Here is a 27,850-nt window from a genome sequence, read left to right as displayed (position 1 = left end):
CACAGTGACCCAAGCCTGGGATTGAAGCTGGGTCCGTGGCGTGATGAGGCAGCGGTGCTAACCACCGTGCCACCGTGCTGCCCCACACACACACACACACCCACACACACACACCACCCCCCCACTCCCAGCTCACTCCCAACAGCAGGTTAAATCAAGCTAGCTTCCTCCTGACAGCAGGGTGGTTGGCACTGCTGCCTCACAGTGCCAGGGGCCCGGGTCTGATTCCCAGCCTCGGCTCACTGTCTGTGCGGAGTCTGCACGTTCTCCCTGAACCTTCTTGAGTTTGCACCGGGCGCTCCAGTTCCCTCCCGCAGTCCGACAGACGTGCTGCTTGGGCAGATTGGCCGCGCTAAATTCTCCCTCGGTGTTAGCCAAACAGGCGCCAGAGAATGGCCACTGGGGAATTGTCACAGTAACTTCATTGCAGTGTTAATATAAGCCTACTTGTGGCGAATAAATAAACTTTAAATCAGCCCTGCTGATCTGGGACTGGAGTCACACACGGACTAGACTGGGGGGGGGGGGGAGGTTGGCAGGGACGGGTTGTGTGTGTGTGTATGTGTATGTGTGTGTGTGTGTGTGTGTGTGTGTTTGGGGGGGGGGGGGGGCGCAAGTAACCTCCCCTAAAGGATATTAGTGAGCCAGTTTATTGACACCCGCTTTTTATTTACACACTTTCAAAATTGTGCTCAACTTCTCAAAATCACCAGGGTGGGGAGGGACCTGAAGTAACTTTCTCTGGGGGTTGTGGGGGCGGACGCCAATGGATCACTTGGCCAGTAATACCAGAACCTCTTAAAAAGCGTTCAGAGAGTCGCGTGGGTACAATGGGTGTAGAGAGGGACATGGGCCAAACTCGGGCAATTGGGATTGGCTTAGTGGCGAAGAGGAAAAGGGGGCGGCATGGGCAAGTTGGGCCCAAGGGCCTGTTCCCGTGCTGTAAACCTCGGCGGCTCTATGACCAGTCCTCTGGGATTTGAACGGCCACTTTACTGCAAGGCGGGCAACCCCAGGAGAACGTGAAGTCGTTAACACGAGACCCCAGCGCCGCCAGATCTACCTGTTTGCTCATCTATCTCGCGCGCTGATTGGAAACGAGAACATTGGTCTGACGGTGAGTGAGCAGAGCCTTGGTTCGGTCTTCCTGAGGGGAAGACCAGATTCTGTGAAAGCAGTCTCAAATCGCAATGCGAGCTAGCCAAGGAGGTTATAAATAGGTCTCAGCATTTGGAAACATACCTCTCCGATGATGTCAGTCTGTGACCCCGCTTCACAGAACTGCTGCGATAAACACTCGGAGGCCAGGCGTGCGTTCGTCTGAAGGTCCTGCAGGGAGTTCTCGATGCAGCAGCTATTCCTGAATTCATCCATTAGCCTAGCTAGGCTCTGGAAAGCGAGACAAAAGGAACACTGAGATTCTAATTCGGCTCAGGCACAGCGAGTGGGCCGACTTACAGTCGCAGAAGAATCGTTCGGTTGTCTGAGCGCTTACGAGTGCCGGTCGATGGCTTTCGGGTGTTTGTTTGTGTGGGCCGGCGCTGGCGGTGAGCAGTCAGGGCGGCCATTTTGTGGTCAAGTTCCCACAGTGCGGGCGCCAGGATTCAAAATGGAGAACGTGGACCAACAGGGGGGGAAAAAAAAAGTGCAAATTGTTTGGGGGCAAATTTTGGGGGAGTTTACCGCTTTTGGAAAAAGAAAACCCAGCAGTGCAAGAAAGAATGAAGGAGATGCCTTTCAATATTCTGCTCTAATCACCGAAGGTTCCTCTGTAAGGACGCCAATTGATTATTCCTTCGGTAACTGAGTAGGTGGCCATCAGTATCCCAACTGAATCAGAATCCCCGAGACACGCCTCTAACAAACGGGGTGGCACGGTGGTCAGCACTGCTGCCTCACAGGGCCTGGGTTCAATTCCCGGCTGTGTGGAGTTTGCACATCCTCCCCGTGTCTGCGTGGGTTTCGCCTGCGGCTTCCTCCCACAGTCCGAAAGACGTGCGGGTCAAGGTCGATTGGCCGCGCTAAGTCGACCCTATCATCAGGGGGAGTAAATGCGTGGGGTCACGCAGATAGGGCCTGGGTGGTCGGTGCAGGCTCGATGGGCCAAATGGCCTCCTTTCTGCACTGTGGGGATTCTATGAAAGGGGGGGCGAAGTCAACTTGTTAAACAATCCTCATTAAAGGGTCACAAATTGTCCCTCCCTCTCAGAAGAGTGGCATGTGGAGGCTCACTGCTTTCAATAAAAACCCCAGGGGCAGGACTGAGAATAGCAAGTCTTGGATGTCATCAAGTAGGTCATTAACCCAATGTGTTGCAGGAAAGCGTCTTTCATTAAGACCCTGTGGCCCCCTGCTATGGTCAGTCGACATGTAGTGTCGATTCCCAGGGTTCATCTCCCTTCCCATAAGGGGGGCCATACTTACAGAGTGCAGACTGTTAATTATTGCCACCCCCGAACTCTCAAACCCATGCCTCCTGCCCCCACCCCAGGAAACATACCACCCCTGTTGTGGGCGAGGGATTATTTCTTGTTCAGAGCGTCAAAAGTCCTGCTGCTCCCACAAATACATCTCCTAAATCGACGGACGAGAGAACGGAGATGCTGCTACAAGGAAACATTCATTCCCAGGACGGAGACGTCGCGATCAAAGCCAGTCTTTATTACCAACCCGAATCACTCTGAGATCCATAGAATCCGGCAGTGCAGAAGGAGGCCATTCAGCCCATCGAGTCTGCGCCAACCACCATCTCCATAACCCCATGTATTTACCCTAGGTCGTCCCCCTGATGTTAAGGGGGGGGGAAGGGGGATTTAGAAGGGCCAATGCACATAACCAGCACGTCTTCTGGACTGCGGAAGGAAGCAGGAGCACCCGGAGGAAACCCAGGCAGGCACGGGGAGAATGTGCAAACTCCGTACAGGCAGTGACCCGAGCCGGGAATCGAACCCGTGTCCCGGGTGCAGTGAGGCAGCAGTGCTGAGCACGTGCTGGCTTTATACAGCACACCAGCTTGCTCAAACACTTCAAAGGGCAACCTTAGAAAGTCAACTACTTCGATATGGGACTCAAATTACATATAGGTTGATCCAGGCAAGAACAGCAAGAGTCCTTACTTCAAGGAGGATTTTAATGATCATCTAAATTCTTCTGGGGCACCTTCTACCAACACTGGCTTTTTTTTTATTTGTATTACGTTGAATTACGATTCTTAAATTGTCACAATGGGGTTTGAATTCCTGTTATTTGGGTTACTAGTCTAGAGGAGGCCTAGTGTTATTACCACGAGGTTAGTAATCCAGAAACTCAGCTAAAAGTTCTGGGTTGGAATCTTGTCACGGCAGATGGCGGAATTTGAATTCAATTAAAAAAAGAAATCTGGGATTAAGAATCTACTGATGACCATTGTCGGAAAAACCCATCTGGTTCAATAACGTTCTTTAGAGAAGGAAATCTGCCTCCATGCCCGGTCTGGCCTACACGTGACTCCAGACCCTCAGCAGCGTGGTTGACTCCGAACTGCACCCAGGAAACTAGGGACGGGCAATAAATGCTGGCCAGACAGCGAGACCCGTGTCCCACAAACGAATAAAGGAAGACCCTGGGTTATCGTTCTGTTTGTTTTCCGATAACACAGCGCAAAAGGCACGTCTTACCTGAATAAGGTCCTGCCTTTCCTTCTCTCCCAAAGTTATTGACTTCTTAATGGTTCTCAGTTCATTCATGATTTCCTGCGCTTCATCCAGTTTATAACTGGTTTGACTATCAGACATTTTACGATCAATCCTGAATCGGGGAAGGGGAAAAAAAAAGAGAGAGTAAAATAATACGTTTGAATTTTTTCGCCTTGGCGTATCAGCTTTTTGTTTTTTGGCTGGCAGGAGCACCTTTTTCGGGTCACAGTAATCAAATCCTCGATTGAGATTTGAGCCACTTTTGCAGAACTGTTTCAACCACTGAACTGACAAGCTGGCTGCTAGCGGTCTGCAGCCAAACAGGATCAGGGAACTTGCTTTGTACTGTGCAGTTTCACGACGTCGCTGGAACAAAAAAACCCTTTGTTGTCTCACGTCGCTGTCGCGCATTTGGTACAGATCATGTTTGGGGGTCAATAAGTTAAACTCAGCGACCACAGACTGCAATATGGGGGTCGGCGCAGAGGCTAAAGGTGCTTCAACCTTAAAGGAACAGTTTAACATGGGGGGGGGTTATTTATGAGGAGTGGTCAAAGTTTACGAGGTGACCTGATTGAGGCATACAAGATGATCAAAGGATTGGATAGGGTGGACAGTGAGAGCCTTTTACCTCGGATGGCGATGGCTGACACGAGGGGATGTAGCTTTAAATTGAGGGGTGATAATTATAGGACGGATGTCAGAGGTAGGTTCTTTACTCGGAGGGTAGTAAGGGCGTGGAATGCCCTGCCTGCAGCAGTTGTGGACTCGCCAACTTTAAGGGCGTTCAAATGGTCAGTGGATAGGCATATGGATAACATTGGAATAGTTTAGGTTGGCGGGTCATTAGATTGGTTCCACTGGTCGGCGCAACATCGAGGGCCGAAGGGCCTGTACTGCGCTGTAATGTTCTATGTTCTAAGTCCTAGGGTCCCTGAATAATCCAGCTCCTCAATGGGCAGCACAGTGGTTTAGCACTGCTGCCTCGCAGCGCCAGGTTCGATTCCCAACTTGGGTCACTGTCTGCATGTTCTCCGCATGGGTTTTTTCCGGGTGTTCCGGTTTCCTCCTACAGCCCAAAGATGTGCGGGTTAGGCTGATTGGCCGCGCTAAATTGTCCCCTTAGCGTCAGGAGGATCAGCTAGGGCAAATGTGTGGGGGTTGTGGGAATAGGGCCCGGATGGGATTGCGGTTGGTACAGACTCGATGGGCCAAATGGCCTCCTCCTGTACTGCCGGGACTCTATCCTGAAGCAACTTGGCAAGAAGGACACATCTACCTCCTGAGGAAGTCATCCGACAAAATAAATAACACTTGAGCGCGGTCCAAAAATAACCTGCATCTAAATGGCATTTTTCACGTACGCCGGACGTCTCAAAGCACTTTGCAGTGGAAAGAGGATTTTGGAAATGTGGCCAGCAGTGCCGTGCAGGGAATGCGGCAACCGGTTTCCACACAGCAAGCTGCCACAAAGAAGAAACTGTGTGATCGCAGCCGGATAATCAGTAATTGGGTTGTGGATCTCAGGGAACAAGGTTGGGAGCAACACCCGAGACAGGACCTCGGCAGAACATCTCACTCAGAAGACAGTGCAGCAGTGCCCCGGTACTATATTGGAGTGTCAGCCTTGATCTCTTGTGTTCAAGCCTGCACGTCAGTGTTGTGACCAACACTGATGCACGTGAACTATAAAACAGAGGCAAATTTAACTATACAAAGTTCCGATACATGAACTAGATCTCAACGTCCCCTGAGGCAAATTCAAAGAGAGATTAAGCCGTATAGGGATATAATTTCAGCAGAAATATTGCGCCTTTGTAACTTTGGCTTGAAGTTCGAACTAAGGCCTGCTGTCAGGGAGCACACTGTGTCACTCAGAAAGCTGGGACTGAAAAGATGTTGTGGTGGGGTCAATTCGACATCTCAAAATAGATTTTGAGAAGGCTTTGTTGGATAAGGGTGCCCTGCCAACCAGCTCAGTTTGAAAGGACAAGGGCTTACGCTTTCCTGCACGTTATTGAAAAGTAAAAGGACGAACTTTATTCATATCGTGCCCCTGACGTCTTTGGGACGTCCCAGAGTGCCTTACGGCCAATAAATACACTGTTAAAATGTTGCACCTAGGAGCCAGGGCGAGCTCCCAAACACGTGACCAGATCATCTATTTTCAGGGCTGGTTAAGGGTCAATGACACCAAAAAGACCTCTCTGGTTTTCTTTGAGATATTCGAGCAGGCAGTGTAGAAGGAGTAGCAAGCACGTGAAACGGGGTTCTGCGGTATTTCTTGACCCTTGTGTTTGGGGGGGGAGTACGGGGGTGGTTCTCCCGTCGCGCCGGGAGAATCGCGTGTGGGTGCATTCCCGCTGCGCGCACACATCTCCGAGGGCCGGATATCCAACACGGTCAGGGACAGGTTGGAAATCGGCAGGTAAATGATTTACATTGCATTTTAATGTTATCTGAATGCGATTAGCAGGCACGGGACTGAGGGTCCACTAGCATCACTCACCCCATCAGTACAATCATAGATCATAGAAACCCTACAGTGCAGAAAGAGGCCCTTCGGCCCATCGAGTCTGCACCGAACACAATCCCACCCAGGCCCTACCCCCATATCCCTACATATTATACCCACTAACCTACGCATCCCTGGACACTAAGGGGCAATTTCTTAGCCTGGCCAATCAACCCAACCCCGCACACCTTCAGACTCAGAAACAGTCCGGCAAGATCCAGACTAGCTCTCCATTTTCGGGGAAATAGTGGGAGACCCCTCTGGATTGAAGGGGTGGGGTTGGGCAATCAAGGCTACCAAGGGGTCAGGCAGCGAAAGGTGGGGGGGGGGGGGTTGGTGCCCCCTGGCAGTGCCAACCTGTGCCCCCAGCACTGCCCAAGAGGCAAAAGGCCCCGGGGGGAACGTTGGCACTCCCCACCGTGCATGGGACAGTTCCAAGGGGGAGCGGAGCAGCACTCCGGGGGTCCCGGGCTGACCAGCAAACGGGGAGACTGACAGATCGGGGCCACTGCGCGTGCACCGAGCTCCGAAAATGCCAGACTCCAGCGCAAGTAGGTGCGCCCCCCCCCCCCGCACCCGGAGCTTTTAATGATATTCACGATTGTGACCTCTGCACTGCACAGAGTGTGGGGGTCCACTTTGGTAGGAATAATGGTAGGAAGGACTATTTCTTACGTGGCGAAAAACTGCAGCAGGCGACGGTGCAGAGGGACCTCGGGGTCCTTGTGCATGAGTCGCAAAAACCCAGCCTGCAGGTGCAGCAGGTGGTCAGGAAGGCGAATGGGATGCTGGCCTTCATAGCGAGGGGGATTGAATATAAAAGTAGGGAGGTCTTGCTGCGGCTGTATAGGGCATTGGTGAGGCCGCAGCTGGAGTACTGTGTGCAGTTCTGGTCGCCGTACTTACGCAAGGATATTTTGGCCTTGGAGGGAGTGCAGAGGAGGTTTACTAGGCTGATGCCGGAGTTGAGGGGGTTGAGCTATGAGGAGAGGCTGAATAAACTAGGCTTGTACTCGTTAGAGTTTAGAAGAATGAGGGGAGATCTCATTGAGACGTATAAGATGATGAAGGGGATGGATAGGATAGAGGTGGAGAGACTCTTCCCGCTCAGAAAGGACAGTAGGACTAGGGGGCACAGCCTCAAGATAAAGGGGGGGGCGGTTTAGAACGGAGTTGAGGAGGAACTTCTTCACTCAAAGGGTGGTGAATCTCTGGAATTCTCTGCCCGTTGAAGTGGTGGAGGCTGCCTCGCTAAATATTTTTAAGACGCGGGTTGATGGGTTTTTGATAAGCGAGGGGATTAAGGGTTATGGGGAGAGGGCGGGAATGTGGAACTGAGCAGCGACAGATCAGCCATGATCTTATTGAATGGCGGGGCAGGCTCGAAGGGCTAGATGGCCTACTCCTGCTCCTATTTCTTATGTTCTTATAACAGACTGAATCCACAGTGTGAAGACAGGACTTTGTCTCCATAAGGACTGTGCGATGATCGCACCTACTAATACTGTCATGGACAGGTGTAGGTAGACTGGTGAGGACAGTATCAAATAGACTTTTTCCTCTTACTCGTTTCCCTGCAGTCCAGCAGGTACGTCCCTCAAGACACAACCAGCTCAGTCAACAAGGATACTATTGAGTGACTCTTACTAAGGACCAGCTGGGGGCAAAGGCCCTGGTCAATGTCTGATACAAGGACAGGAAAAATATCAACTATGATGAGAACATGGCAACGATGAGAGAAAGGGTGGGATCAGACACGATCTTTTAGGAAAACTCTGCTGGCAGCAATGGTTAGACATTCGCCGCACAGTCCACACCGCTCATGGCTTCAAGAAAAGTTATATTACAAATCACACACAAAGAGTCCGTCTGCCAGGGGTTAAAACAACCCAGTAAGAAGTCTCACAACACCAGGTTAAAGTCCAACAGGTTTATTTGATGGTAAACGCCACAAGCTTTCGGAAACGGTGTTCCCTCGTCAGGCGAGTGGAGACTTCTGAGTGGAGGACTCCCTACTCAACTGACGAAGGAATAGTGTTCCAAAAGCTTGTGGCGTTTACTACCAAATAAACCTGTTGGACCTTAACCTGGTGTTGTGAGACTTCTTACTGGGTTTACTCCAGTCCAACACGGGCATCCCCACATCAATAAAACAACCCTTCATAGAAACTAGGAGATGGGAGCTCCGCTATTCATTACGATCATGGCTGATCATCCAACTCAATAGCCTAATCCTGCTTTCCCCCACAACCTTTGATCCCATTCGCCCCAAGTGCGATATGCAGCTGCCTCTTGAATACATTCAATATTTTGGCATCAACTCCTTCCTGTGGGAATGAATTCCACAGGCTCACTGGGTGAAGGAATGTGTCCTCATCTCCGTCCTAAATGGTCTACCCTCAATCCTCAGACCGTGACCCCTGGTTCTGGACTCCCCCCACCATTGGGTAATATCCTCCCTGCATCTACCCTGTCTAGTCCTGTTAGAATTTGATAAATCTCTAGGAGATTCCCCCCTCGTTTGTCTGAACTCTAGTGAAAACAACCCTAACCTCGTCAATCTCTCCTCAATCCCCCCATCCCCGGAATCAGCCTGGTAAACTTTCGCCGCACTCCCTCGAGGTTAAGGACACCCTTCCTCACCTTCCCCCGCCCACCAAAATAGATAGCACACGCGGACAAAACTTTCTCGAAAGTTACATGTAGCGCTGCAAATCAAGCCAAAGCTTGTTCTGCTCCTCCACTTCACTGGGTCTTTTCTCATCCCCCGCCCCCCCCAACATACTTGAGTTCATTCCCAGTTGTGGTGTCTCCAGAGGACTGGTCTCGGTTTGATTTATCAATGTATTAAATTATATGGGTCAAACAAGTCACCTGCAGTAATTATGTGAAAGCGAATCCTGCCTTTGGATTAGTCTGCCACGGGCTGTGTTTCAAATCTATTTGATCGTAAAGCATTTTGCACAGAAAACATTTTTAACATACTTTAGCCCGTGCTAAAACTCCGCGGAATTTAATCAGATTCTTCAAAGATGAAGGGAAATGCCACCCAGTTTAAAAACCATTAAATTCTGCTTTTACAAGCCTCGTATAACCTGACCCAGCAGCTAAAGCCATTCCGGAATGTGTGAAAGATATACAGGGCTTCAGATTAAATGATGGCGGCCGGTATAGTATTGCAGAGGCCACTGTCAGATCGAAACTCCACGCATCAAACCCAGCTTTTCCAACATGGTTGGGGAATCAGAAACACAAAGGGATTCGGGAGGCCGTGTTCAAGATTCCCGTAAGGTCAACGTACAGGTTCAGTCAGCAGTTAGGAAGGCAAATGTATTCACGTGGAGAGGGGCTAGAATACAAAAGCAGGGATGTACTACTGAGGCTGTGGAAGGCTCTGGTCAGACTCCATTTGGAATATTGTGAGCAGTTTTGGGCCCCGTATCTAAGGGAGGATGTGCTGGCTTTGGGAAGGGTCCAGAGGAGGTTCACAAGAATGATCTCTGGAATGAAGAGCTTGTCGGATGAGGAACGGTTGAGGACTCTGGGTCTGTACTCGTTGGAGTTTAGAAGGATGAGGGGGGGGATCTTATTGAAACTTACAGGAGAGGGGGAGAGGGAGAGAGGGACAGTGAGTGATGGGGAGAAAGTGAGGGGGAGGGGTAAGTTTAATTCTCCTTCATCCCTGGAATGAAGAGCTTGTCGTATGAGGAACGGTTGAGGACTCTGGGTCTGTACTCGTTGGAGTTTAGAAGGATGATGGGGGGATCTTATTGAAACTTACAGGATACTGTGAGGCCTGGATAGAGTGGACATGGAGAGGATGTTTCCACTGGTAGGAGAAACTAGAAGCAGAGGGGCACAACCTCAGGCTAAAGGGACGATCCTTTAAAACAGAGATGAGGAGGAATTTCTTCAGCCAGAGAGTGGGGAATCTGTGGAACTCTTTGCCACAGAAGGCTGTGGAGGCCGGGTCATTGAGTGTCTTTAAGACAGAGATAGATAGGTTCTTGATTAATAAGGGGGTCAGGGGTTATGGGGAAAAGGCAGGAGAATGGGGGATGGGAAAAATATCAGCCAGGATTGAATGGTGGAGCAAACTCGATGGGCCGAGTGGCCTAATTCTGCTCCTATGTCTTGTGGTCTATTAGCACGAATGAACTTCAGAACCTTTCTGGCCACTATGTTCGAGCTGTCTACATCTTGTACTTTAGTTTACAGTCGTGCCTTGGTTCTGGTAGCAAGCAGGTGGACACTTTTGACTTCAGTGTAACACTCAAGGATTTTTGACCACTAATCAAGTACGTAGCTGTGAAAGTATACCTGAGTCAACAGTTAAAAGTTTTATTGAAACAAGTGAGAGAGTTCCTGTTAACTATCAGCCTTGGCTCAGTTGGGGGTAACACTCACAGCTGAGTCAGAATGTAAGAGGTTCATGCCCCACCACTGGAGCATATAAACCAAGGCTGACATTCCCGTGGGACTGCTGCACTGTCACAGGTACTGTCTTTCAGATGAGACATTAAACCGAGCCTCTCTCTGGTCTCTCAAGTAGAAACTTTCCCTGACGTTGCTATAATACGATGGCTCAGAGGTTAGCACTGCTGCCTCACAGCGCCAGGGATCCGGGTTCGATTCCCAGCTCGGGTCACTGTCTGTGTGGAGGCGGCACATTCTCCCCATGTCTGCATGGGTTTCCTCCGGACACTCCGGTTTCCTCCCACAGTCTGAAAGACCTGCTGGCGAGGTGCATTGGCCGTGCTAAGTTCTCCCTCAACGTACGTGAAGAGGCGCCGGAGTGTGGTGACTAGGGGATTTTCATAGTAACTTCATTGTAGTGTTAATGTAAGCCTACTTGTGACACTGATCGATAAATATCAATGGGAAAATAACATGCCAGACACTAGCAAAGCCCGCAGGCCCCCTGATATTGTCTCAGATAAACCTAAAGGATCCATTTTGTTTTCCGTAAAGTGAATGGGGTAAAAAAAATCATCTTAAAAGAACAAGGGTAAAGAGAAGGCCATTAAAGGCAAAGTAAAACCACTGACACTTGGGGAAGAGTAGCTCGCAGAAGTACTGCTCTGTAATTATTTAAAGCAGATTTCATTCAGTATCCCCCAGGCTCGAGTATTTTTTTAAATCTGGTAAACAGTCTACCGCCAATAAAACTCCAAAAGCACTTCAAAAATTGAAAATCAGAAAATGTAACTTTGAAAGTCCAGTGAATAATAGAGGCGGCACGGTGGCACAGTGGTTAGCACAGCTGCCTCACAGCGCCAGGGACCCGGGTTCAATTCCAGCCTGGAGTCACTGTGCGGAGTCTGCACATTCCCCCCGTGTCTGCGTGGGTTTCCTCCGGGTGCTCCGGTTTCCTCCCACAGTCCAAAAGATGTGTGAATTGGGTTGATTGGCCATGCTAAATTGACCCTAGTGTCAGGGGATTAGCGGAGTGAGTACGTGGGGTTATGCGGGTAGGGCCTGGGTGGGATTGTGGTCAGTGCAAACTCGATCTGCACTGCAGGGATTCTATGAATCATGAGCGAGACAGACAGAGACTTGAGCAGACTGCACATGGCCTGCCTTCCCAGCTTGTTGATCTTTGACAGGTCTCTAAAGTTTTATTTATGATCGTCACAAGCAAGGCTTACATTAACACTGCAATGAAGTTACTGTGAAAATCCCCTCGTCGCCACACCCCGGCGCTTGTTCAGGTACACAGAGAGAATTTGGCATGGCCAGTGCACCCAACCAGCACATCTTTCGGACAGTGGGAGGAAACCGGAGCACCCGGAGGAAACCCACGCAGACACGGGGAGAATGTGCAGACGGGGACTCAAATCGGAAATCAAACCCGGGTTCCTGCCGTTGTGGGGCAGAAGTGCGAACCACTGCGGGTCTCTTGAAACCTTCTCAGCCTAGCTGAGGGTCCCTGGGTTAGAGATTTGCATGACTGATAGAGTATTATATAAATTCTTCTGATCTCAAAGTCCTATCCCCAATTCCAAAAGCACTATTTAATATACATCTCTATCATAACCACTCCCCCACTAATTAACAGCAGAGATTTTCTAAGGCTTCTGTAAGGTGATTAAATGTTTTCAGACTGAGTCACTGAAGCAGATATTAGGGCCGATGGTCAAAAGGGGTAGATTTTAAGAATGTCTGAAAGGAGAAGAGTGAAATGGAGGGGCAGAGAGGCTTAGAGAAGGAATCCCAGAGCTGAGGGCCCACGCAGCTGAAAACATGGCCACCACTAGTGAGGAGAAGGAAACCGGTGATACGCAAGATCCCAGATGGACGGTAGAGCTGGAAGAGCTTCGAAAGGTGATGGCCAGAATTCTCTGACCTCGCTCACGGCTGGGATTCTCCAGTCCCGCTGCAGCGAATGGAGATTTTTCTGAGCGCCGCATTCTCCGTTCTCGCTGGCAGGACAGCGCAGCGGTCAGCACTGCCGTCTCACAGCTCCAGGTTCCCGGGTTCGACTCCCGGCTTGGGTCACTGTCTGTGCACGTGTGCTCCCCGTGGGTTTCCTCCGGGTGCTCCAGTTTCCTCCCGCGGTGCAAAGATGTGCAGGTTAGATGGATTGGCTATGCCAAATTGACCCTAGTGTCAGAGAGATTTCAATGGTAAATGTGTGGGGTTACGGGAATAGAGCCTGGATTGCGGTCAGTAAGACTTGATGGGCCGAATGTCCTCCTTCTGTACTGTAGGGATTCTACAATTCTGTGACGCCAAAGAATCATAGAACATAGCGCAGTACAGGCCCTTTGGCCCTCCATGTTGCGCCAACCAGTGGAACCAATCTAATGACCCTCTAACCTAAACTATTCCAATGTTATCCATATGCCTATCCACTGACCATCTGAACACCCTTAAAGTTGGCGACTCCACAACTGCTGCAGGCAGGGCATTCCACACCCTTACTACCCTCTGAATAAAGAACCTTCCTCTGACATCCGTCCTATAACTACCACCCCTTAATTTAAAGCTACGTCCCCTCGTGTTAGCCAACACCATCCGAGGAAAAATGCTCTCAGTCTCCACCCTATCTAACCCTCTGATCATCTTGTATGCCTCATCCCGGTCCATGTAAATAGGGGTATTAAGCATGTCGATGCCAGGGTAACATCTCGGTAAGAACTAGGAGCAGGAGGAGGCCATCGGGCCTGCTCCGCCGTTCAATAAGATCACGGCTGATCTTTTCGTGGACTCAGCTCCACTTACCCGCCCGCTCACCATAACCCTTAACTCCTTTACTGTTCAAAAATGTATCTATCCTTGCCTTAAAAACATTCAATGAGGGAGCCTGAACTGGGCAGGGAATGCCACAGGTTCACAACCCTCTGGGTGAAGAAGTTCCTCCCCAACTCAGCCCACCGAGCTGAGTATTTCCGAGGCAGGCAGGCCGTCGCCAGTGACATCTGGGTTTTTGCTGGCATCAATGAGTCCTCAGTGTGAATCCGGCAAACCGGGGAAAAGGAAAATGTTGTTTTGCTTCGCGTCTTGTGGAAGCTGGGCAGCAGTGGCCGCCTTAACCATCCTCCCCGAAAAGATATGCAGGCACATCCTCCAAAGAATGGAAAGTTCTGTTTCGACTGCTGCCTTTTACATCATCGGCTGCTGGCAGCGTTCCCTCATCTAACCACAGCCTGTTTCCTGTAAAGCTTCCCATCAACAGCAGGTACTGTCAAAGAGTGGCCCGGCTTTTCACTCAGCCAAAAACAATCGGGTCATTGTTCTCAAACAACGCACTTCTGGATGTTTGACTCCTATCTGAGGATCGCACCCACCACCACCCCCTCTTCCAACCTCAGACTTTGTGTTGTGTAAGTGTCGACACTGCCTCGTGTGTTGTATATTTAGCCGGTGTTTGCTGAGGGGCCAATAACGTTCGGTTGGAAAAGTACATCAAGATCTTCAGAGCTGGAGAAGAGAAAGGGTTTTGGGGGGGGGGTTGTTAGAACTCAGGCCTCGCCGTCGCGGCCTCAGTTGAGTTTTGTGACGGGACAGAAGTTTATTTGCTAGTGCCACAAGTAAGGCTTACATTGAGAACATAAGAAATAGGAGCAGGAGTAGGCCATCCAGCCCTTCGAGCCTGCCCCGCCATTCAATAAGATCATGGCCGATCTGACGTGGATCAGTTCCACTTTCCTGCCCTCTCCCCATAACATTAACGCCTCACGGCAATGAATTTACGGCGAAAATGCACTAGTCGCCACACTCCTGTTCGGGTACACTGAGGGAGAACTTAGAATCCACCTAACCGAGCACACCTTTCAGACTGTGGGAGGAAACCCGCGCAGACACGGGGAGAATGTGCAGGCTCTGCATGGACGGTGACCCGTGCCGGGAATCGAACCCGCATCCCTGACACTAACCACTGTGCCACCCGGCATGTATTCAAGAGGCCAGGAAGTCTCTCCTCAATTCCCAAGACGTCGGTAACAGAGAGCAAACTGACCCCTCTTTTACGTCGCGCATTTGGTTGGCAATGTTTGCCCAGAGAGCCAATTTGTGCTACGTTGCATTTTGCTGTCTTGTTGATGTCAATCTTGTATCTCTCTTGGTTGCACTCTTCTCCGAATCACACAGTTCTGAAATCAAATCCCACTCCAGTCTCACTATGGCTATGACTCCTCTTTCATTCCCTCCCCCCGCAGTATAAATATCTCCCACTTTCTCTGCCTTTTAGCTTTGACAAAGGGTCACCTGGACTCGAAACGTCAGCTCCTTCCTCTCCTTACAGATGCTGCCAGGCCTGCCGAGATTTTCCAGCCTTTTCCGATTCCAGCATCCGCAGTAATTTGCTTTTCTCCCCACCCCGGGGCTTGAGCACAAGGATCAGGACCTACACCGGTGCACTACGGAGGGAGCACTGCAGTACTGAAGCTGCTGTCTTCATGAACGAGGTGCTGGGTTAAACCAAGGCCGTGTCTGGCTGATAAAAGCAAGTTACTGCGGAGGCTGGGATCTGAAACCCAAAAGAGAAAGGGCTGGAAAATCTCAGCGGGTCTGGCAGCATCTGTAAGGAGAGAAAAGAGCTGATAAATACATGGGGTTATGGGGATAGAACTGTGGTCACTGCACACTCAATGGGCTGAATGGCCTCCTTCTGCACTGTAGGAATGCTACGATTCTATGATTCATCTGGACTGGAAACATCAATTCTTTCCTCTCCTTACAGATGCTGCCAGACCTGCTGAGATTTTCCAGCATTTTCTCTTTTGGATTCGTACCAGCTTGACCTGCGTGGCCACAGATGATCCCATGTCACTATAATGAATAACAGCAAGCACGTCTTGCCTCTGACGTCTTGGCCAATATTTATCCCTCAATTAAATTTCACAAGAGCGATGATGTGACCATCACCACCGTTCTGGTGTGGGAGTTTTATGTGCAAATAACTTGGACGTACGAACTCACTATTCCTTCACTCCTGTAGCGACTGTAAAACTGTTGTAGACATCCAGTGTCCGTGGCAAGCTAATCATAAAGTCTTTATTTTATTGGCTTTTTTTCCTTCTTCCCTCCTCCAGTTTGTGTTTCTCTCTCTCTCCACCTCAGTTTGTGACTCAGCAGGTAGGAGCGACGAATCCACTGAACTGTGGCTGACAGTTAAAATATACAAAATAATTCCTGTTCAAACACTGCCTTTTGCCGTCTACGAGCAAAGTTCCAACTTGGATGAGGATTAACTCCCAAAAGTCGGTGCTGCCACTGGAAATAAGCGAAGCTAAAATCTAAAAATCCCTGCCTCTCTCAGCTCATTTTAGCTGATGGCATAAAATCACTACAGTACAGAATGAGGCCATTCGGCCCATCGAGCCTGCACCCACCACAAGCCCACCCTATCCCCGTAACTCCACATATTTACCCTGCTAATCGCCCCGAAACTCAGGTCAATTTAGCGCGGCCAATCAACCTAACCCGCACATCTTTGGAATGAGATCATTAGTAATTAACCTGAATCCTAGATTCTCAATCTCCCTCATTCCGATGACGTGGAGATGCCGGCATTGGGGGGGGCACAGTAAGAACTCTCACAACACCAGGTTAAGGTCCAACAGAGGTTTATTTGGTAGCACGAGCTTTCGGAGTGCTGCTTTTTTATCCAGTGACTGTCACAGTCAGCTGGCTCACTATAAATAAGAACCTGTTTGGAGTTTGGAGTGGCCCAGGGCACGGCCCCAAGTTTGGAGTAATGATGTTTCTTCATTAAATCCTCACTTTGATTTATAAGTTGGAGTAAGTTTTGTTCTATTTTTATTATCCGCATTTTAAAGAGTTCCTTCTGAAGTAACGATGCTTTTGCATCGACCACATACCATTCATCTTTATGTAGCCAAGTCAGAAATTACACATTTCTTTAAAAGCATATTAAACAAGCATTTTAAATTTAAAATTATGTACTTCCATATCATCATGAAACAGAATGAGGCCATTTGGCCCATCGAGCCTGCACCGACCACAATCCCAACCTATCCCCGTAACCCCACATACTTACCCTGCTAACCGCCCCGAAACTCAGGTCAATTTAGCACGGCCAATCAACCTAACCCTCACATCTTTGGAATGAGATCATTAGTAATAACTTGAATCCTAGATTCTCAATCTCCCGCATTCCTGTGACGTGGAGATGCCGGCATTGGGGTGGGCACAGTCAAAAGTCTCACAGTAAGAAGCGTAAATAAAACAGGTTCCTCCTTTAATTGCATTGCTAGAGAGTGTTCCCAGTGAAAAATCTAGATGAAGACCTGAGTGTGGATTAAAAAGACTTAACTAATGCTAAAATAAGCACTCATCTTACCTACCTTCATGTCTTAGTGACAGCACCAAAGAAAAGGGAGAACCCCAGACAGCAACATTTTAGATGAGTTTCAATTTTGCTCCCCCACCCCCCCAGTTTAATTTTCCAAACAAAGCCACTGCAAGATTAGAGAGTCTACCAAACCTTATAAATAAGGCACTGATGTCAAATGGCAAAACTTGCATACCGCCATGTTCTCCTCTCAAAAGGTCTTTTGAGTAAACGTCACAAGCTGTAATTTAGGTGCCTACAGTTAAGTGATTTTAGCACAACCGTTATTTGCGATGACACTCCTGCCACAACTGGAATATCGAACCTGGGTCCCTGGAGCTGTGCTAACCTCTGTGCCACCGCGCATTGATGTTTCAGGGAATGAGTTTCTTCTTGGTGCTCTTCACACCTTTCCATTTTTATCTGGTTCCTAACATCTAATATAAGGAAGTAAATACATTGTTTTTTAAGCGCAATTTGATTGTTTTTTTCCTTTGAGAGCCATAGAGAAATATACCAGACATTGGTGAGACCACATTTGGAATATTGTGTTCAGTTCTGGTCACCTCACTATAAGAAGGATGTGGAAGCATTGGAGACGGTACAGAGGAGATTTACCAGGATGCTGCCGGGTTTGGAGGGTAGGTCTGATGAGGAAAGGTTGAGGGAGCTGGGGCTTTTCTCTTTGGAGCAGAGGAGGATGAGAGGTAACTTAATAGAGGTTTATAAGATGATGAGAGGGATTGATAGAATGGACGTGCAGAGACTATTTCCTCAGGTGGATGTAGCTGTTACTAGGGGACATAACTATAAGGTTCATGGTGGGGGACATAGGAGGGACGTCCGAGGTAGATTCTTTATTCAGAGAGTGGTTGGGATGTGGAACAGACTGCCTGCTTGGATAGTGGAGTCAGACACTTTAGGAACTTTCAAACGGTTATTGGATAGGCGCGTGGAGCACTCCAGAATTAATGGGAGTGGGATAGCTTGATCTTGGGATTGGACATAGCTCGGCACAACATTTGAGGGCTGAAGGGCCTGTACTGTGCTCTCCTGTTCTATGTTCTAGAACAGCTCTCTATCACTCCTTTCAGATTACCTATCACCTGTTTTCACTGATACGTTTTAAGATAATTCACCTCAAAATCCCAACCATTCTGATTAAAAAGAGGGAGCATTGCTACACCAGCAGCACAAGCAAGGAAATATCACAGGACATAAGCAGTCCAGAGTAATTGGAGGCAGATATACATTAACTACCCTGATTTACAAATTATGATTGCCAACGGGGGCTTTGGGGAGAGTGGAGATTGCAAATAACTCGTAGCTTATCTCTTTCAGGGAGCCTGCACAGGAACAATGAACCAAATTATATCCCTCTGCGCCGATTCTGTAACTCTAACTAGTATCGGTACACTGACCGCAACATTGTCGGGAGTTGCCATCTGCTGACAAGTGTCTACAGCAAAGGTGCTAACAAGTTGGGGTACAACTGCTCCCCAACGTTTAGTGATAACATCAGCGGCACGGTGGCACAGTGGTGAGCACTGCTGCCGCGCACCTCCAGGGACCCGAGTTCATTTGGGTCACTGCCTGTGTGGAGTTTGCGCGTTCTCCTCGTGTCTGCGCGGGTTCCCTGCGGGTGCTCCGGTTTCTTCCCACAGTCCGAAAGACGTGCAGGTTGGGTGGATTGGCCATGATAAATTGATCCTTAGCGTCTCGGGATATGTTGGCGGGATTAGGGAGGTAAATATGTCGGGTTTCGGTGATTGGGCCTGGGTAGAATTGTTGTCAGTGTAGGCTTGATGGGCCGAATGGTCTTCTTCTGCACTGTAGGATTTCTATGATTTTGATAAACGTGCAGTTGTTCTCCAAGTTGGCACCACTGTCTTGGTCATCAGTCGAAAATATTGGAATGTTACAAGTAAAACATGCATCCGATCTACTTCAAATACAATTTCTTTCTGATTAGGTTCCCACATGGCTGGAATAAAAGCACAAGTATGCACAAAGCCCGTAGTGCTAAGAGTCAACCATTTCTCCTTTGATCAAATGTAAAGTAACGAAAGCACTTACTTAACCTGTATCAATGAAAACAGGTGCTAGGTGATCTGACAGGAGTGATAAAGGACTGTTCTCTATGGTTTTCCTTTGAGAACCAATCTAATTGTGCTAAAAAATGTATTTACTTCCTTATATTAGATGTTCGGAACAAGATAAAAATGGAATGGTATGAACAGCACCAAGAAGAAACTCATTCCCTGAAACATCAATACAGTGGTTAGCACTGCTGCCTTGCAGCTCCAGGGACCCAGGTTCGATTCCCAGCTTGGGTTACTGTCTGTGCAGGGTCTGCACATTCTCCCCGTGTCTGCGTGGGTTTCCTCCCACAAGACGTGCTGGTTAGGTGCAGTGACCCGAACAGGCGCCAAAGTGTGGCGACTAGGGGAATTTCACAGTAACTTCATTGCAGCGTTAAACTAAGCCTTACCTGTGACTAATCAATAAATAATCAATAATTTTTAACTTTATGCTTTGTTCTGAAGTGTGTTCTCAAGGCCTTTGCACAAACAGCTGCTTTCATGAATCGAAGGGAAAGTAATTGTAGGATTCTGCAGAACAGAATGAGGCCATTGTGCCCACTGTCATTGTGCTTTGGAAGAGTTTAGAAACGTGGATATAGGAGAAAGAATGGGACATTTAGCCCCTAGAACCTTTCCCCACTCAATGAGATTATGGCTGATCTATGATCTAACTCCATGACCCATCTACACCCCATTATCACTTCATACCTTAACAAAAGGTAATCTCAAATTAATAACAAACAACTGATCCAGCATCAATTGCTGTTTGCAGTAAAGAGTTCCAAACTTTTACCACCCGTTACGTGACTCTCACCAACTTTTACAGACGCACCATAGAAAGCACCCTTTCCACATCTATCACAGCTCGTTCTGGCTCCTGCTCTGAACAAGGCTGCAATAAACCACAAAAGTTTGTGAACAAAGCCCAGTCCATTACTCGAACCAGCCTCCCATCCACTGACTCTGTCTACACTTCCCGCTGCCTCGGCAAAGCAGTCAGCATAATTAAGGATCCCACGCACCCCGGACATTCTCTCTTCCACCTTCTTCCATCGGGAAAAAGACACAAAAGTCAGAGATCGCATCCCAACTGACTCAAGAACAGCTTCTTCCCTTCTGCCATCCAACTTTTGAATGGACCTACCATATATTAACCCCTCTGTCAAAGCAACCTGCCCCTTCCCTCCAATCCTGGAAAGGTTTGTATCGATGGGGTGATAGGGTTTCCCATTTTGCCAGAACCTCTGTCCGGGTATCAGGTGACACTGGTCTTTCACATCCTCTTCTGGCATCTTGCGTTGCCAACTCTGTTGGGATGTGGGTTGCTATTCCTGGTGCTGCCCAGTTGTACATCCCCTTTAAGTCAGTATTCCTGCTGCCATCGGACCTTTGAATGGACCCACCTCATATGAAGATGATCTTTCTCTACACCCTAGCTATGAGCGTAACACTATATTTTGCACCCTCACCTTTCCTTCTTCACTATATACTCTGTGAACGGTATGCTTTATTTGTATGGCGCGCAAGAAACAATACTTTTCACTGTATGCTAATACATGTGACAATAATAAATCAAAAGGAAGAGGAGTTCTGGGGCGGCACAGTGGGTTAACACTGCTGTCTCACAGCATCAGGGACCCGGGTTCGATTCCCGGCTTGGACCACTGTCTGCGTGGAGTTTGCACATTCTCCCCGTGCCTGCCTGGGTTCCTTTGGGCACTCTGGTTTCCTCTCACTGTCCAAATGACGTGCAGATTAGGTGCATTGGCCATGCTAAATTATCCCTTAGTGACAGGGGGACTAGCTATATTAAATGCATGGGGTTGTGGGGATAGGGTCTGGGTGGTTGGTGCAGACTTGATGGGCCAAATGGCCTCTTTGTAGGGATTCTACGATTCTACGAAATGTCAAGCTTTAATTTTTTTTTAAACGGGCCCTGGTCCTAGCCTCCCCATTCAGTGGAGCTAGTTTCTCTCAATCTACCCTGGCCGTTTCCCTCATATCTTGATACAAAATAGACCAAATCAGTCCTAAAGAATTGCGTGGAATACAACCCTTGTTTGTGAAATCTGCCTGGTAATTTGACCCAAATTCCAGGTATCGTTCTGGTAAACCCAAGCTGTTTCACTGCCTCCAAGACCAACAATATACTAAGGTGTGGTACCCAGAGCCCCACTTAGTACGCCAACTGTGGTCTAACTCCAGCTTTATGAAGTTAAGAAACATGACTTCTCCCCTTGTAGTCCAGACCTCCAGATAAATAGGCCAGCATTCCAATCATATTTTGAGTTTCTGCACCTCTCCATGATGTTTAATGTACCTGGACGTCCAAATCTCAATGGACCTTCACTGTTTAGCTTCACACCCTTTAGAAAGTGCCCTGTACTTTCCTTGTTGAGTCCCAAATGGAGGGTCCCGCTCTTAGCTACACTAAGATCTAGTTGGCACAGTTTTGCCCACTCGCTGAAGTTATCAAAACCTTTTGCTCCCCACAGCACCATTACAATGCCGCCTATCTCTGTGTCGTCAGCAAATGTAGACATGCGGCATTCTAGCCAATCAATTAAGTCATTAATAAATAGTGAATAGTTGAGGCTTCAACACAGATGCCAATAGTCACACCCTGCCAATTAGTTTGCCTGCCCATTACTCTCTGTCTCCTTCTGCTCAATTTCCTAATCAGGTCAATAATTTGCCTCCAATTCCATGAGCTGCAACTTTAACTAACAGTCTCTCGTGGGGAACTTTATCAAATGCCTTCTGGAAGCCCATATAAATAACATCCATCGATCCCCGGCTACTACTTTAGTCACTTCCTCAAAAGAAAATTCCATCAGATGAGTCAGACAACGTGCTAGCCTTCCCTGATACATACCAGTTCTCTCTGATCAGCCGAAATTGTTCAAGGTGTTGGATTTTCAGAAGGCGTTTGACAAGGTACCTCACAAGAGGTTATTACAGAAGGTCAGGGGGCATGGAGTTGGGGGTAGGGTGTTAGCGTGGATAGAGGATTGGTTGTCAAATAGGAGGCAGAGAGTGGGGGTTAATGGGTCTTATTCAGATTGGCGGTTGGTGACTAGTGGAGTGCCCCAGGGGTCGGTGCTGGGGCCTCAGCTATTTACCATTTATATAGATGATCTGGAGGAGGGAACCGAGTGTATGGTGTCGAAATTTGCTGATGACACCAAGATTGGTGGAACGGCAAATTGCGCGGAGGGTGTGGAGAGTCTGCAGAAGGATCTAGATAGGCTGGGCGAATGGGCCAGGAACTGGCAAATGGAATTTAATGTTGGCAAGTGCGAGGTGGTCCACTTTGGTGGGAATAATGGTAGGAAGGACTATTACTTACGTGGAGAAAAACTGCAGCAGGCGACGGTGCAGAGGGACCTCGGGGTCCTTGTGCATGAGTCGCAAAAACCCAGCCTGCAGGTGCAGCAGGTGGTCAGGAAGGCAAATGGGATGCTGGCCTTCATAGCGAGGGGGATTGAATATAAAAGTAGGGAGGTCTTGCTGCAGCTGTATAGGGCATTGGTGAGGCCGCAGCTGGAGTACTGTGTGCAGTTTTGGTCGCCGCACTTACGCAAGGATATTTTGGCCTTGGAGGGAGTGCAGAGGAGGTTTACTAGGCTGATGCCGGAGTTGAGGGGGTTGAGCTATGAGGAGAGGCTGAATAAACTAGGCTTGTATTCGTTAGAGTTTAGAAGAATGAGAGGAGATCTCATTGAGACGTATAAGATGATGAATGGGATGGATAGGATAGAGGTGGAGAGACTCTTCCCGCGCAGAAAGGACAGTAGGACTAGGGGGCACAGGCTCAAGATAAAGGGGGGCGCGGTTTAGAACGGAGTTGAGGAGGAACTTCTTCACTCAAAGGGTGGTGAATCTCTGGAATTCTCTGCCTGTTGAAGTGGTGGAGGCTGCCTCGCTAAATATTTTTAAGACGCGGGTTGATGGGTTTTTGATAAGAGAGGGGATTAAGGGTTATGGGGAGAGGGCGGGATTGTGGAACTGAGCTACGACAGATCAGCCATGATCTTATTGAATGGCGAGGCAGGCTCGAAGGGCTAGATGGCCTACTCCTGCTCCTATTTCTTATGTTCTTATGTTATGTCAGTGTACCTTTAAGAGACTTTTGTTAATTCATGCTCACAGCTTCAGGTGATGTCAATGTTGGGAGGAAAAACAAACTGGGCAGGTCAGGTGACAGGGGTTACATTTTCAGTTTGGAGTGGCAGATTGGAGTTTTTAGTTTTAGGAGGGACTGCAGGCTAAAAAAAAGTGTTTTCCCTCTCTCCCTGTTGTTTTGAAAATTCTGCTGATTAGCTGAAAACAAGATCTTGTCTTCCTGAAGGGTGGAAACCTCTTGTTGTTGGGGGGCTGGACCAGAATCTCTCTGGTGTTTTGGGAAGCTGACTTGTCTTCAAACTGTTCTGAATCTCAAGAGCATTTGACTGCAGAATTCAGCTAACAGCCTCGATCCTAGTATCACGTGAGCAGTAGTCTGTGCAGTGTTAAACCTATGAAAATGGTCTTTTGTCTTTGGGAGGTGTGGTTTTTGATTGTGATAGCTTACATATATATATTCATTAAAACTAATACATTATCATGATTGTTTGTAATTGATAAAGTTTATTGCTAATTTTCTTACTATACATGTTAACTATATTCTTAAATAAACTTTATTTGATAAAAGCCCCGTTGTGGGTCACTCCAGTCATACCTGAAGTGAAGCATCTCATGCTTATCCCAGCCAAATTCAAAATGCCAAACTTATGATCCAGGCAGGTTTCATAAAATACTTTGAAGTTTCTGACCTGCACCATAAACAGTGCTTAGTCAGCTTGGCCTAATGATAGATTCCAGCCATATCCCAGCAGCAAATGTTGGACCAACTGACCTACAATTCCCTGGTTGCCTTTCTTAAACCTGCCAAATACTTCAACATCCCAGTTCTTTCCCCAAAGCCCTGGAGGGGAGACCACATAATCCATGGAGTATCTCATCACTGACGGGTTTAATCCACCTCGTCCTTACACAGTGTGTGAAACAGGAGGAGCACGGCGTGTAACTCCCTCGTGTATATCGCCAGCGAACATGTGAACGGAGCCAGTGCTGGTACAAAACTCTAACAACTCAAACAGCTTTCTGGAAAGCGTGCAGTCTCATGTGAACTGCCCATTTAAATTATTACACGCACGAGCACCGATATCCTTTTACCTCCATTTATTATTAATGCACTCATTAAAATCTACCTCTTTAGACTAAGTTCTTGGTCATCTTCCCTGTGTTTTAGCGTGGGTCAAACCTAAGTCTCCCAACGCTCCTGTAAAGTTCCTTGAGACGCAAAGAAGACACTACACAAGCGCTTGTTCTTTATCTGTAGATGTATTTGAACCTAACATGTACACTTTCCGTTCCGACGATGCTGGGAGAATTATTTGGGCTTCCCGCACCCTGCAGTTCACAGCAAGCTCCTCCAATTCAAGGATAATTGTTAGACCTGGGTTACACCAATGCACAAAAGCACTGGTTCAAAAAGGGTTCTCAGTCGGCTAACTGAACTCTGCAGTCAGTCATCAATGGGGAACAGCCAGACTGGAACGTTTAACAACACATCATAATACTTGCATTTATGAAGCACCTCATCATGTCAAAGCAATCCGCAAAATTAATTGCTTTTGGATTGTAAAGATAGTTGCTGTCTAGACAAACAGAACATGAATCATTTACATCACTAATCCATTTACCATTGTGAGGGAGCCAATTTTTGTAGCGTGGTAAAGTGTGTCAATGTAACTCTCAACATAGACACTAGAGAATTACAAAGAAAATTTACAGCACAGGAACAGGCCCTTCGGCCCTCCAAGCCTGTACTGACCATGCTGCCTGACTGAACTAAAACTCCCCTACCCTTCCGGGGACCGTATCCCTCTATTCCCACCCTATTTGTCCAGATGCCCCTTAAAAGTCACTACCGTATTCACTTCCATACCTCCCCTGGCAATGAATTTCGGACACCCACCACCTTCTGTGTAAAAAAAAACTCGCCTTGTACATCTCCTTTTAACGTTGCCCCACCATTAAACCTGTGCCGCCTCGTAACTGACTCTTCCACTCTGGGAAAAAGCTTCTGACTATCCACTCTGTCCGTGCCCCTCATAATCTTGTAGACTTCTATAAGGTCACCCCTCAACCTCCGTCGCTCCAGTGAGAACAAACCAAGTTTCTCCAACCTCTCCTCATGGCTAATGCCCTCCGTACCAGGGCAACATCCTGGTAAATCTTTTCTGTACCCTCTCCAAAGCCTCCACGTCCTTCTGGTAGTGTGGCGACCAGAATTGAACACTGTACTCCAAGTGCAGCCTAACTAAGGTTCTATAAAGCTGCAACATGAATGGGCAATTTCTTAACTCAATGCCCCGGCCAATGAAGGCAAGCGTGCCTTCTCGACTACCTTTTCCACCTGCCTTGCTACTTTCAGTGACCCGTGTACCTGTGCACCCAGATCCCTCTACCTATCGATACTCTTAAGGGTTCTGCCATCTACTGTATATTCCCTCTCGGTATTAGACCTTCCAAAATGCATTACCTCACATTTGTCCGGATTAAACTCCATCTGCCAACTGTTTGCACGCTCTAGAAGCCTACATTCTACGCAAGTTACTTTCCAAAACAAAACGGGACGACAACAACAACAGTGCATTCACATAGTGCCTCTTGCATCGCAAACAGGCATTTCAAGGGAATGCAACCAGTCCAAAGATGTGCGGGTTGATTGGCCATGCTAAATTGCCCCTTAACGGCCCGAGATGCATAAGTTAGCGGGGTAAATATGTGGGGTTGGGGGAATTAGGCTGAGGTGGGATTGTGGTCGGTGCAGACTCAATGAGCTGAGTGGCTTCCTTCTGCACTGTAGGGTTTCTGGGATTCTATGAAACATCGATACTGACTCAAAAGAGAGGATATAGAGAGAAGCGACCGAAAGCTGAGTCAAAAAAGTGGGTGACACAACAATAGCCTAACCACAATCTCTATTAATTAGGCGACAAGAGGCCCAGAATCTCAAGGGGAATCGAAAACTATTCTTCCCAAGTACGCTTGCTACATGCCAAGCAGCGTTTAAAGAAAAAACTCAAAAAGGTTGACACTGAATAAACTGTAACAAATCCTCCAGGTGGACAAATTATTGCCAAATTCAGGGTGAATTGTTAGACGCAGACTATAGTCACCACCTCCCTCCCCGCCCCCACCCCCCGGGTGAATCATCAACCTGCCCCCGAGGCGATCAAAATACTTTTCCACTCGTTTGGTAATATGGACCTTCCCTCTGCTCTTGGAAATCTCTTCAACTAGGAACTGAAATCATCCTGCGTAAGGCCCACCTTTTTCTCTATCGCTGTTGCTCGGGAAGGGTTTTTTTTTATTCATGCGTGTGACCTGGGCATCGCCGGCTGGGCCAGCATTCATTGCCCACCCCTAGTTGCCCTCGAGAAGGTGATGGTGAGCTGCCTCCTCCAATCACTGCAGGCCATGCGCTGTGGGTTATCCCGTTCGGGAGGGCATTCCAGGATTCTGACCCAGCGGCTGCCAAGGAAAGACGATGTATTTCCAAGACAGAGTGGTGAGTGGCTCGGAGGGGGGACTTGGCGTTGGGAACACATGGGTGGTCATACATGGAACTTGGTGGTGGGAACACATGGGTGGTGTTCCCATGTATCTGATGCCCTAGTCCCTCTAGGTGGAAGTGGTCACGGGTTTGGAAGGTGTTGTGTACATCATGGAGGCCCAGCTTCAAGCAAATTACAAAGTGGTCCATATTCAGCATAGGTCAGCAAGTTCTCCTTCAGAAATGAGTTGCCACTGCATCTTATATTCCAGCTACACAAGCATTAAGCCTTCTGCAAATCAAATATCACCTTTTTTGCTTTTGTATTCAATTATAACCCAAGATGTAATCTGCCTTTTGTTTTTGTCCTACCAATCCACATACAAGGTTTCAGTGGTACTCCATACATTCAAGATACATTTTCTTTTCCTATTATTGTCCAAACACTTCACATTTTCCCACACTGAACTCTATTTCCTACTTATCTACCTCAGTAATCTAGATATCCTGTCCGCCAATCTTTCACAATATCCCCATCCTCCTATCACTGCTTTGTCAACAAACGTGAATGTGGTTCTATTCATTCTTGAATGTGCACAGTTTACACAAAATATTGAACCGAAGCCAACACTGGGTTCTTGTGGAACACTGCTCACTGCACCGGCCCCGTCCAACAAACTTTCTTTTACCTTTTCTAGGCTGTCTAACTTCCAAGCATCTCCCCACGGACAATGCCTCTAATTTCACAGTAAGTCGCCTCACAACAGTGTTTACCCCAGTCCAACGCCGGCATCTCCACATCTAATGTCACGGGCCATTATTTGAGTGACATAAGAACATAAGAAATAGGAGCAGGAGTAGGCCATCTAGCCCTTCGAGCCTGCCCCGCCATTCAGTAAGATCTTGGCTGATCTGTCGTGGCTCAGTTCCACTTTCCCGCCCTCTCCCCATAACCCTCAATCCTCTCGCTTATCAAAAACCCATCAACCCGCATCTTAAAAACATTGAGGGAGGCAGCCTCCACCACTTCAACAGGCAGAGAATTCCAGAGATTCACCACCCTTTGAGTGAAGAAGTTCTTCCTCAACTCCGTTCTAAACCGCTCCCCTTTATCTTGAGGCTGTGCCCTCTAGTCCTACTGTCCTTTCTGAGCGGGAAGAGCCTCTCCACCTC

At 48.2% G+C, this 27,850-nt stretch overlaps 1 protein-coding gene across 1 annotated transcript in view; it reads right to left on the bottom strand.

The window, feature by feature from the left end:
• The window catches only part of LOC145352895 (protein WWC3-like), a 185,391-nt gene that overhangs the window by 15,534 nt on the left and 142,007 nt on the right, over positions 1–27,850 (bottom strand). Inside the window, exons 6-7 of the mRNA XM_080203196.1 lie at positions 3,657–3,786; positions 1,243–1,389 (exon numbers count right to left, since the gene is read on the bottom strand). Coding sequence (XP_080059322.1) covers positions 1,243–1,389; positions 3,657–3,786 — 277 coding nt within the window. The remainder of the gene's footprint in view (positions 1–1,242; positions 1,390–3,656; positions 3,787–27,850) is intronic.

The sequence above is a fragment of the Carcharhinus amblyrhynchos genome, chromosome 15, assembly GCF_965287045.1.
Source record: "Carcharhinus amblyrhynchos chromosome 15, sCarAmb.v2.hapA, whole genome shotgun sequence".
Classification (NCBI taxonomy): Eukaryota; Metazoa; Chordata; class Chondrichthyes; order Carcharhiniformes; family Carcharhinidae; genus Carcharhinus; species Carcharhinus amblyrhynchos.
Note: the sequence above shows the minus strand (reverse complement) of the source record. Positions and strands in the feature narration are given on the sequence as shown.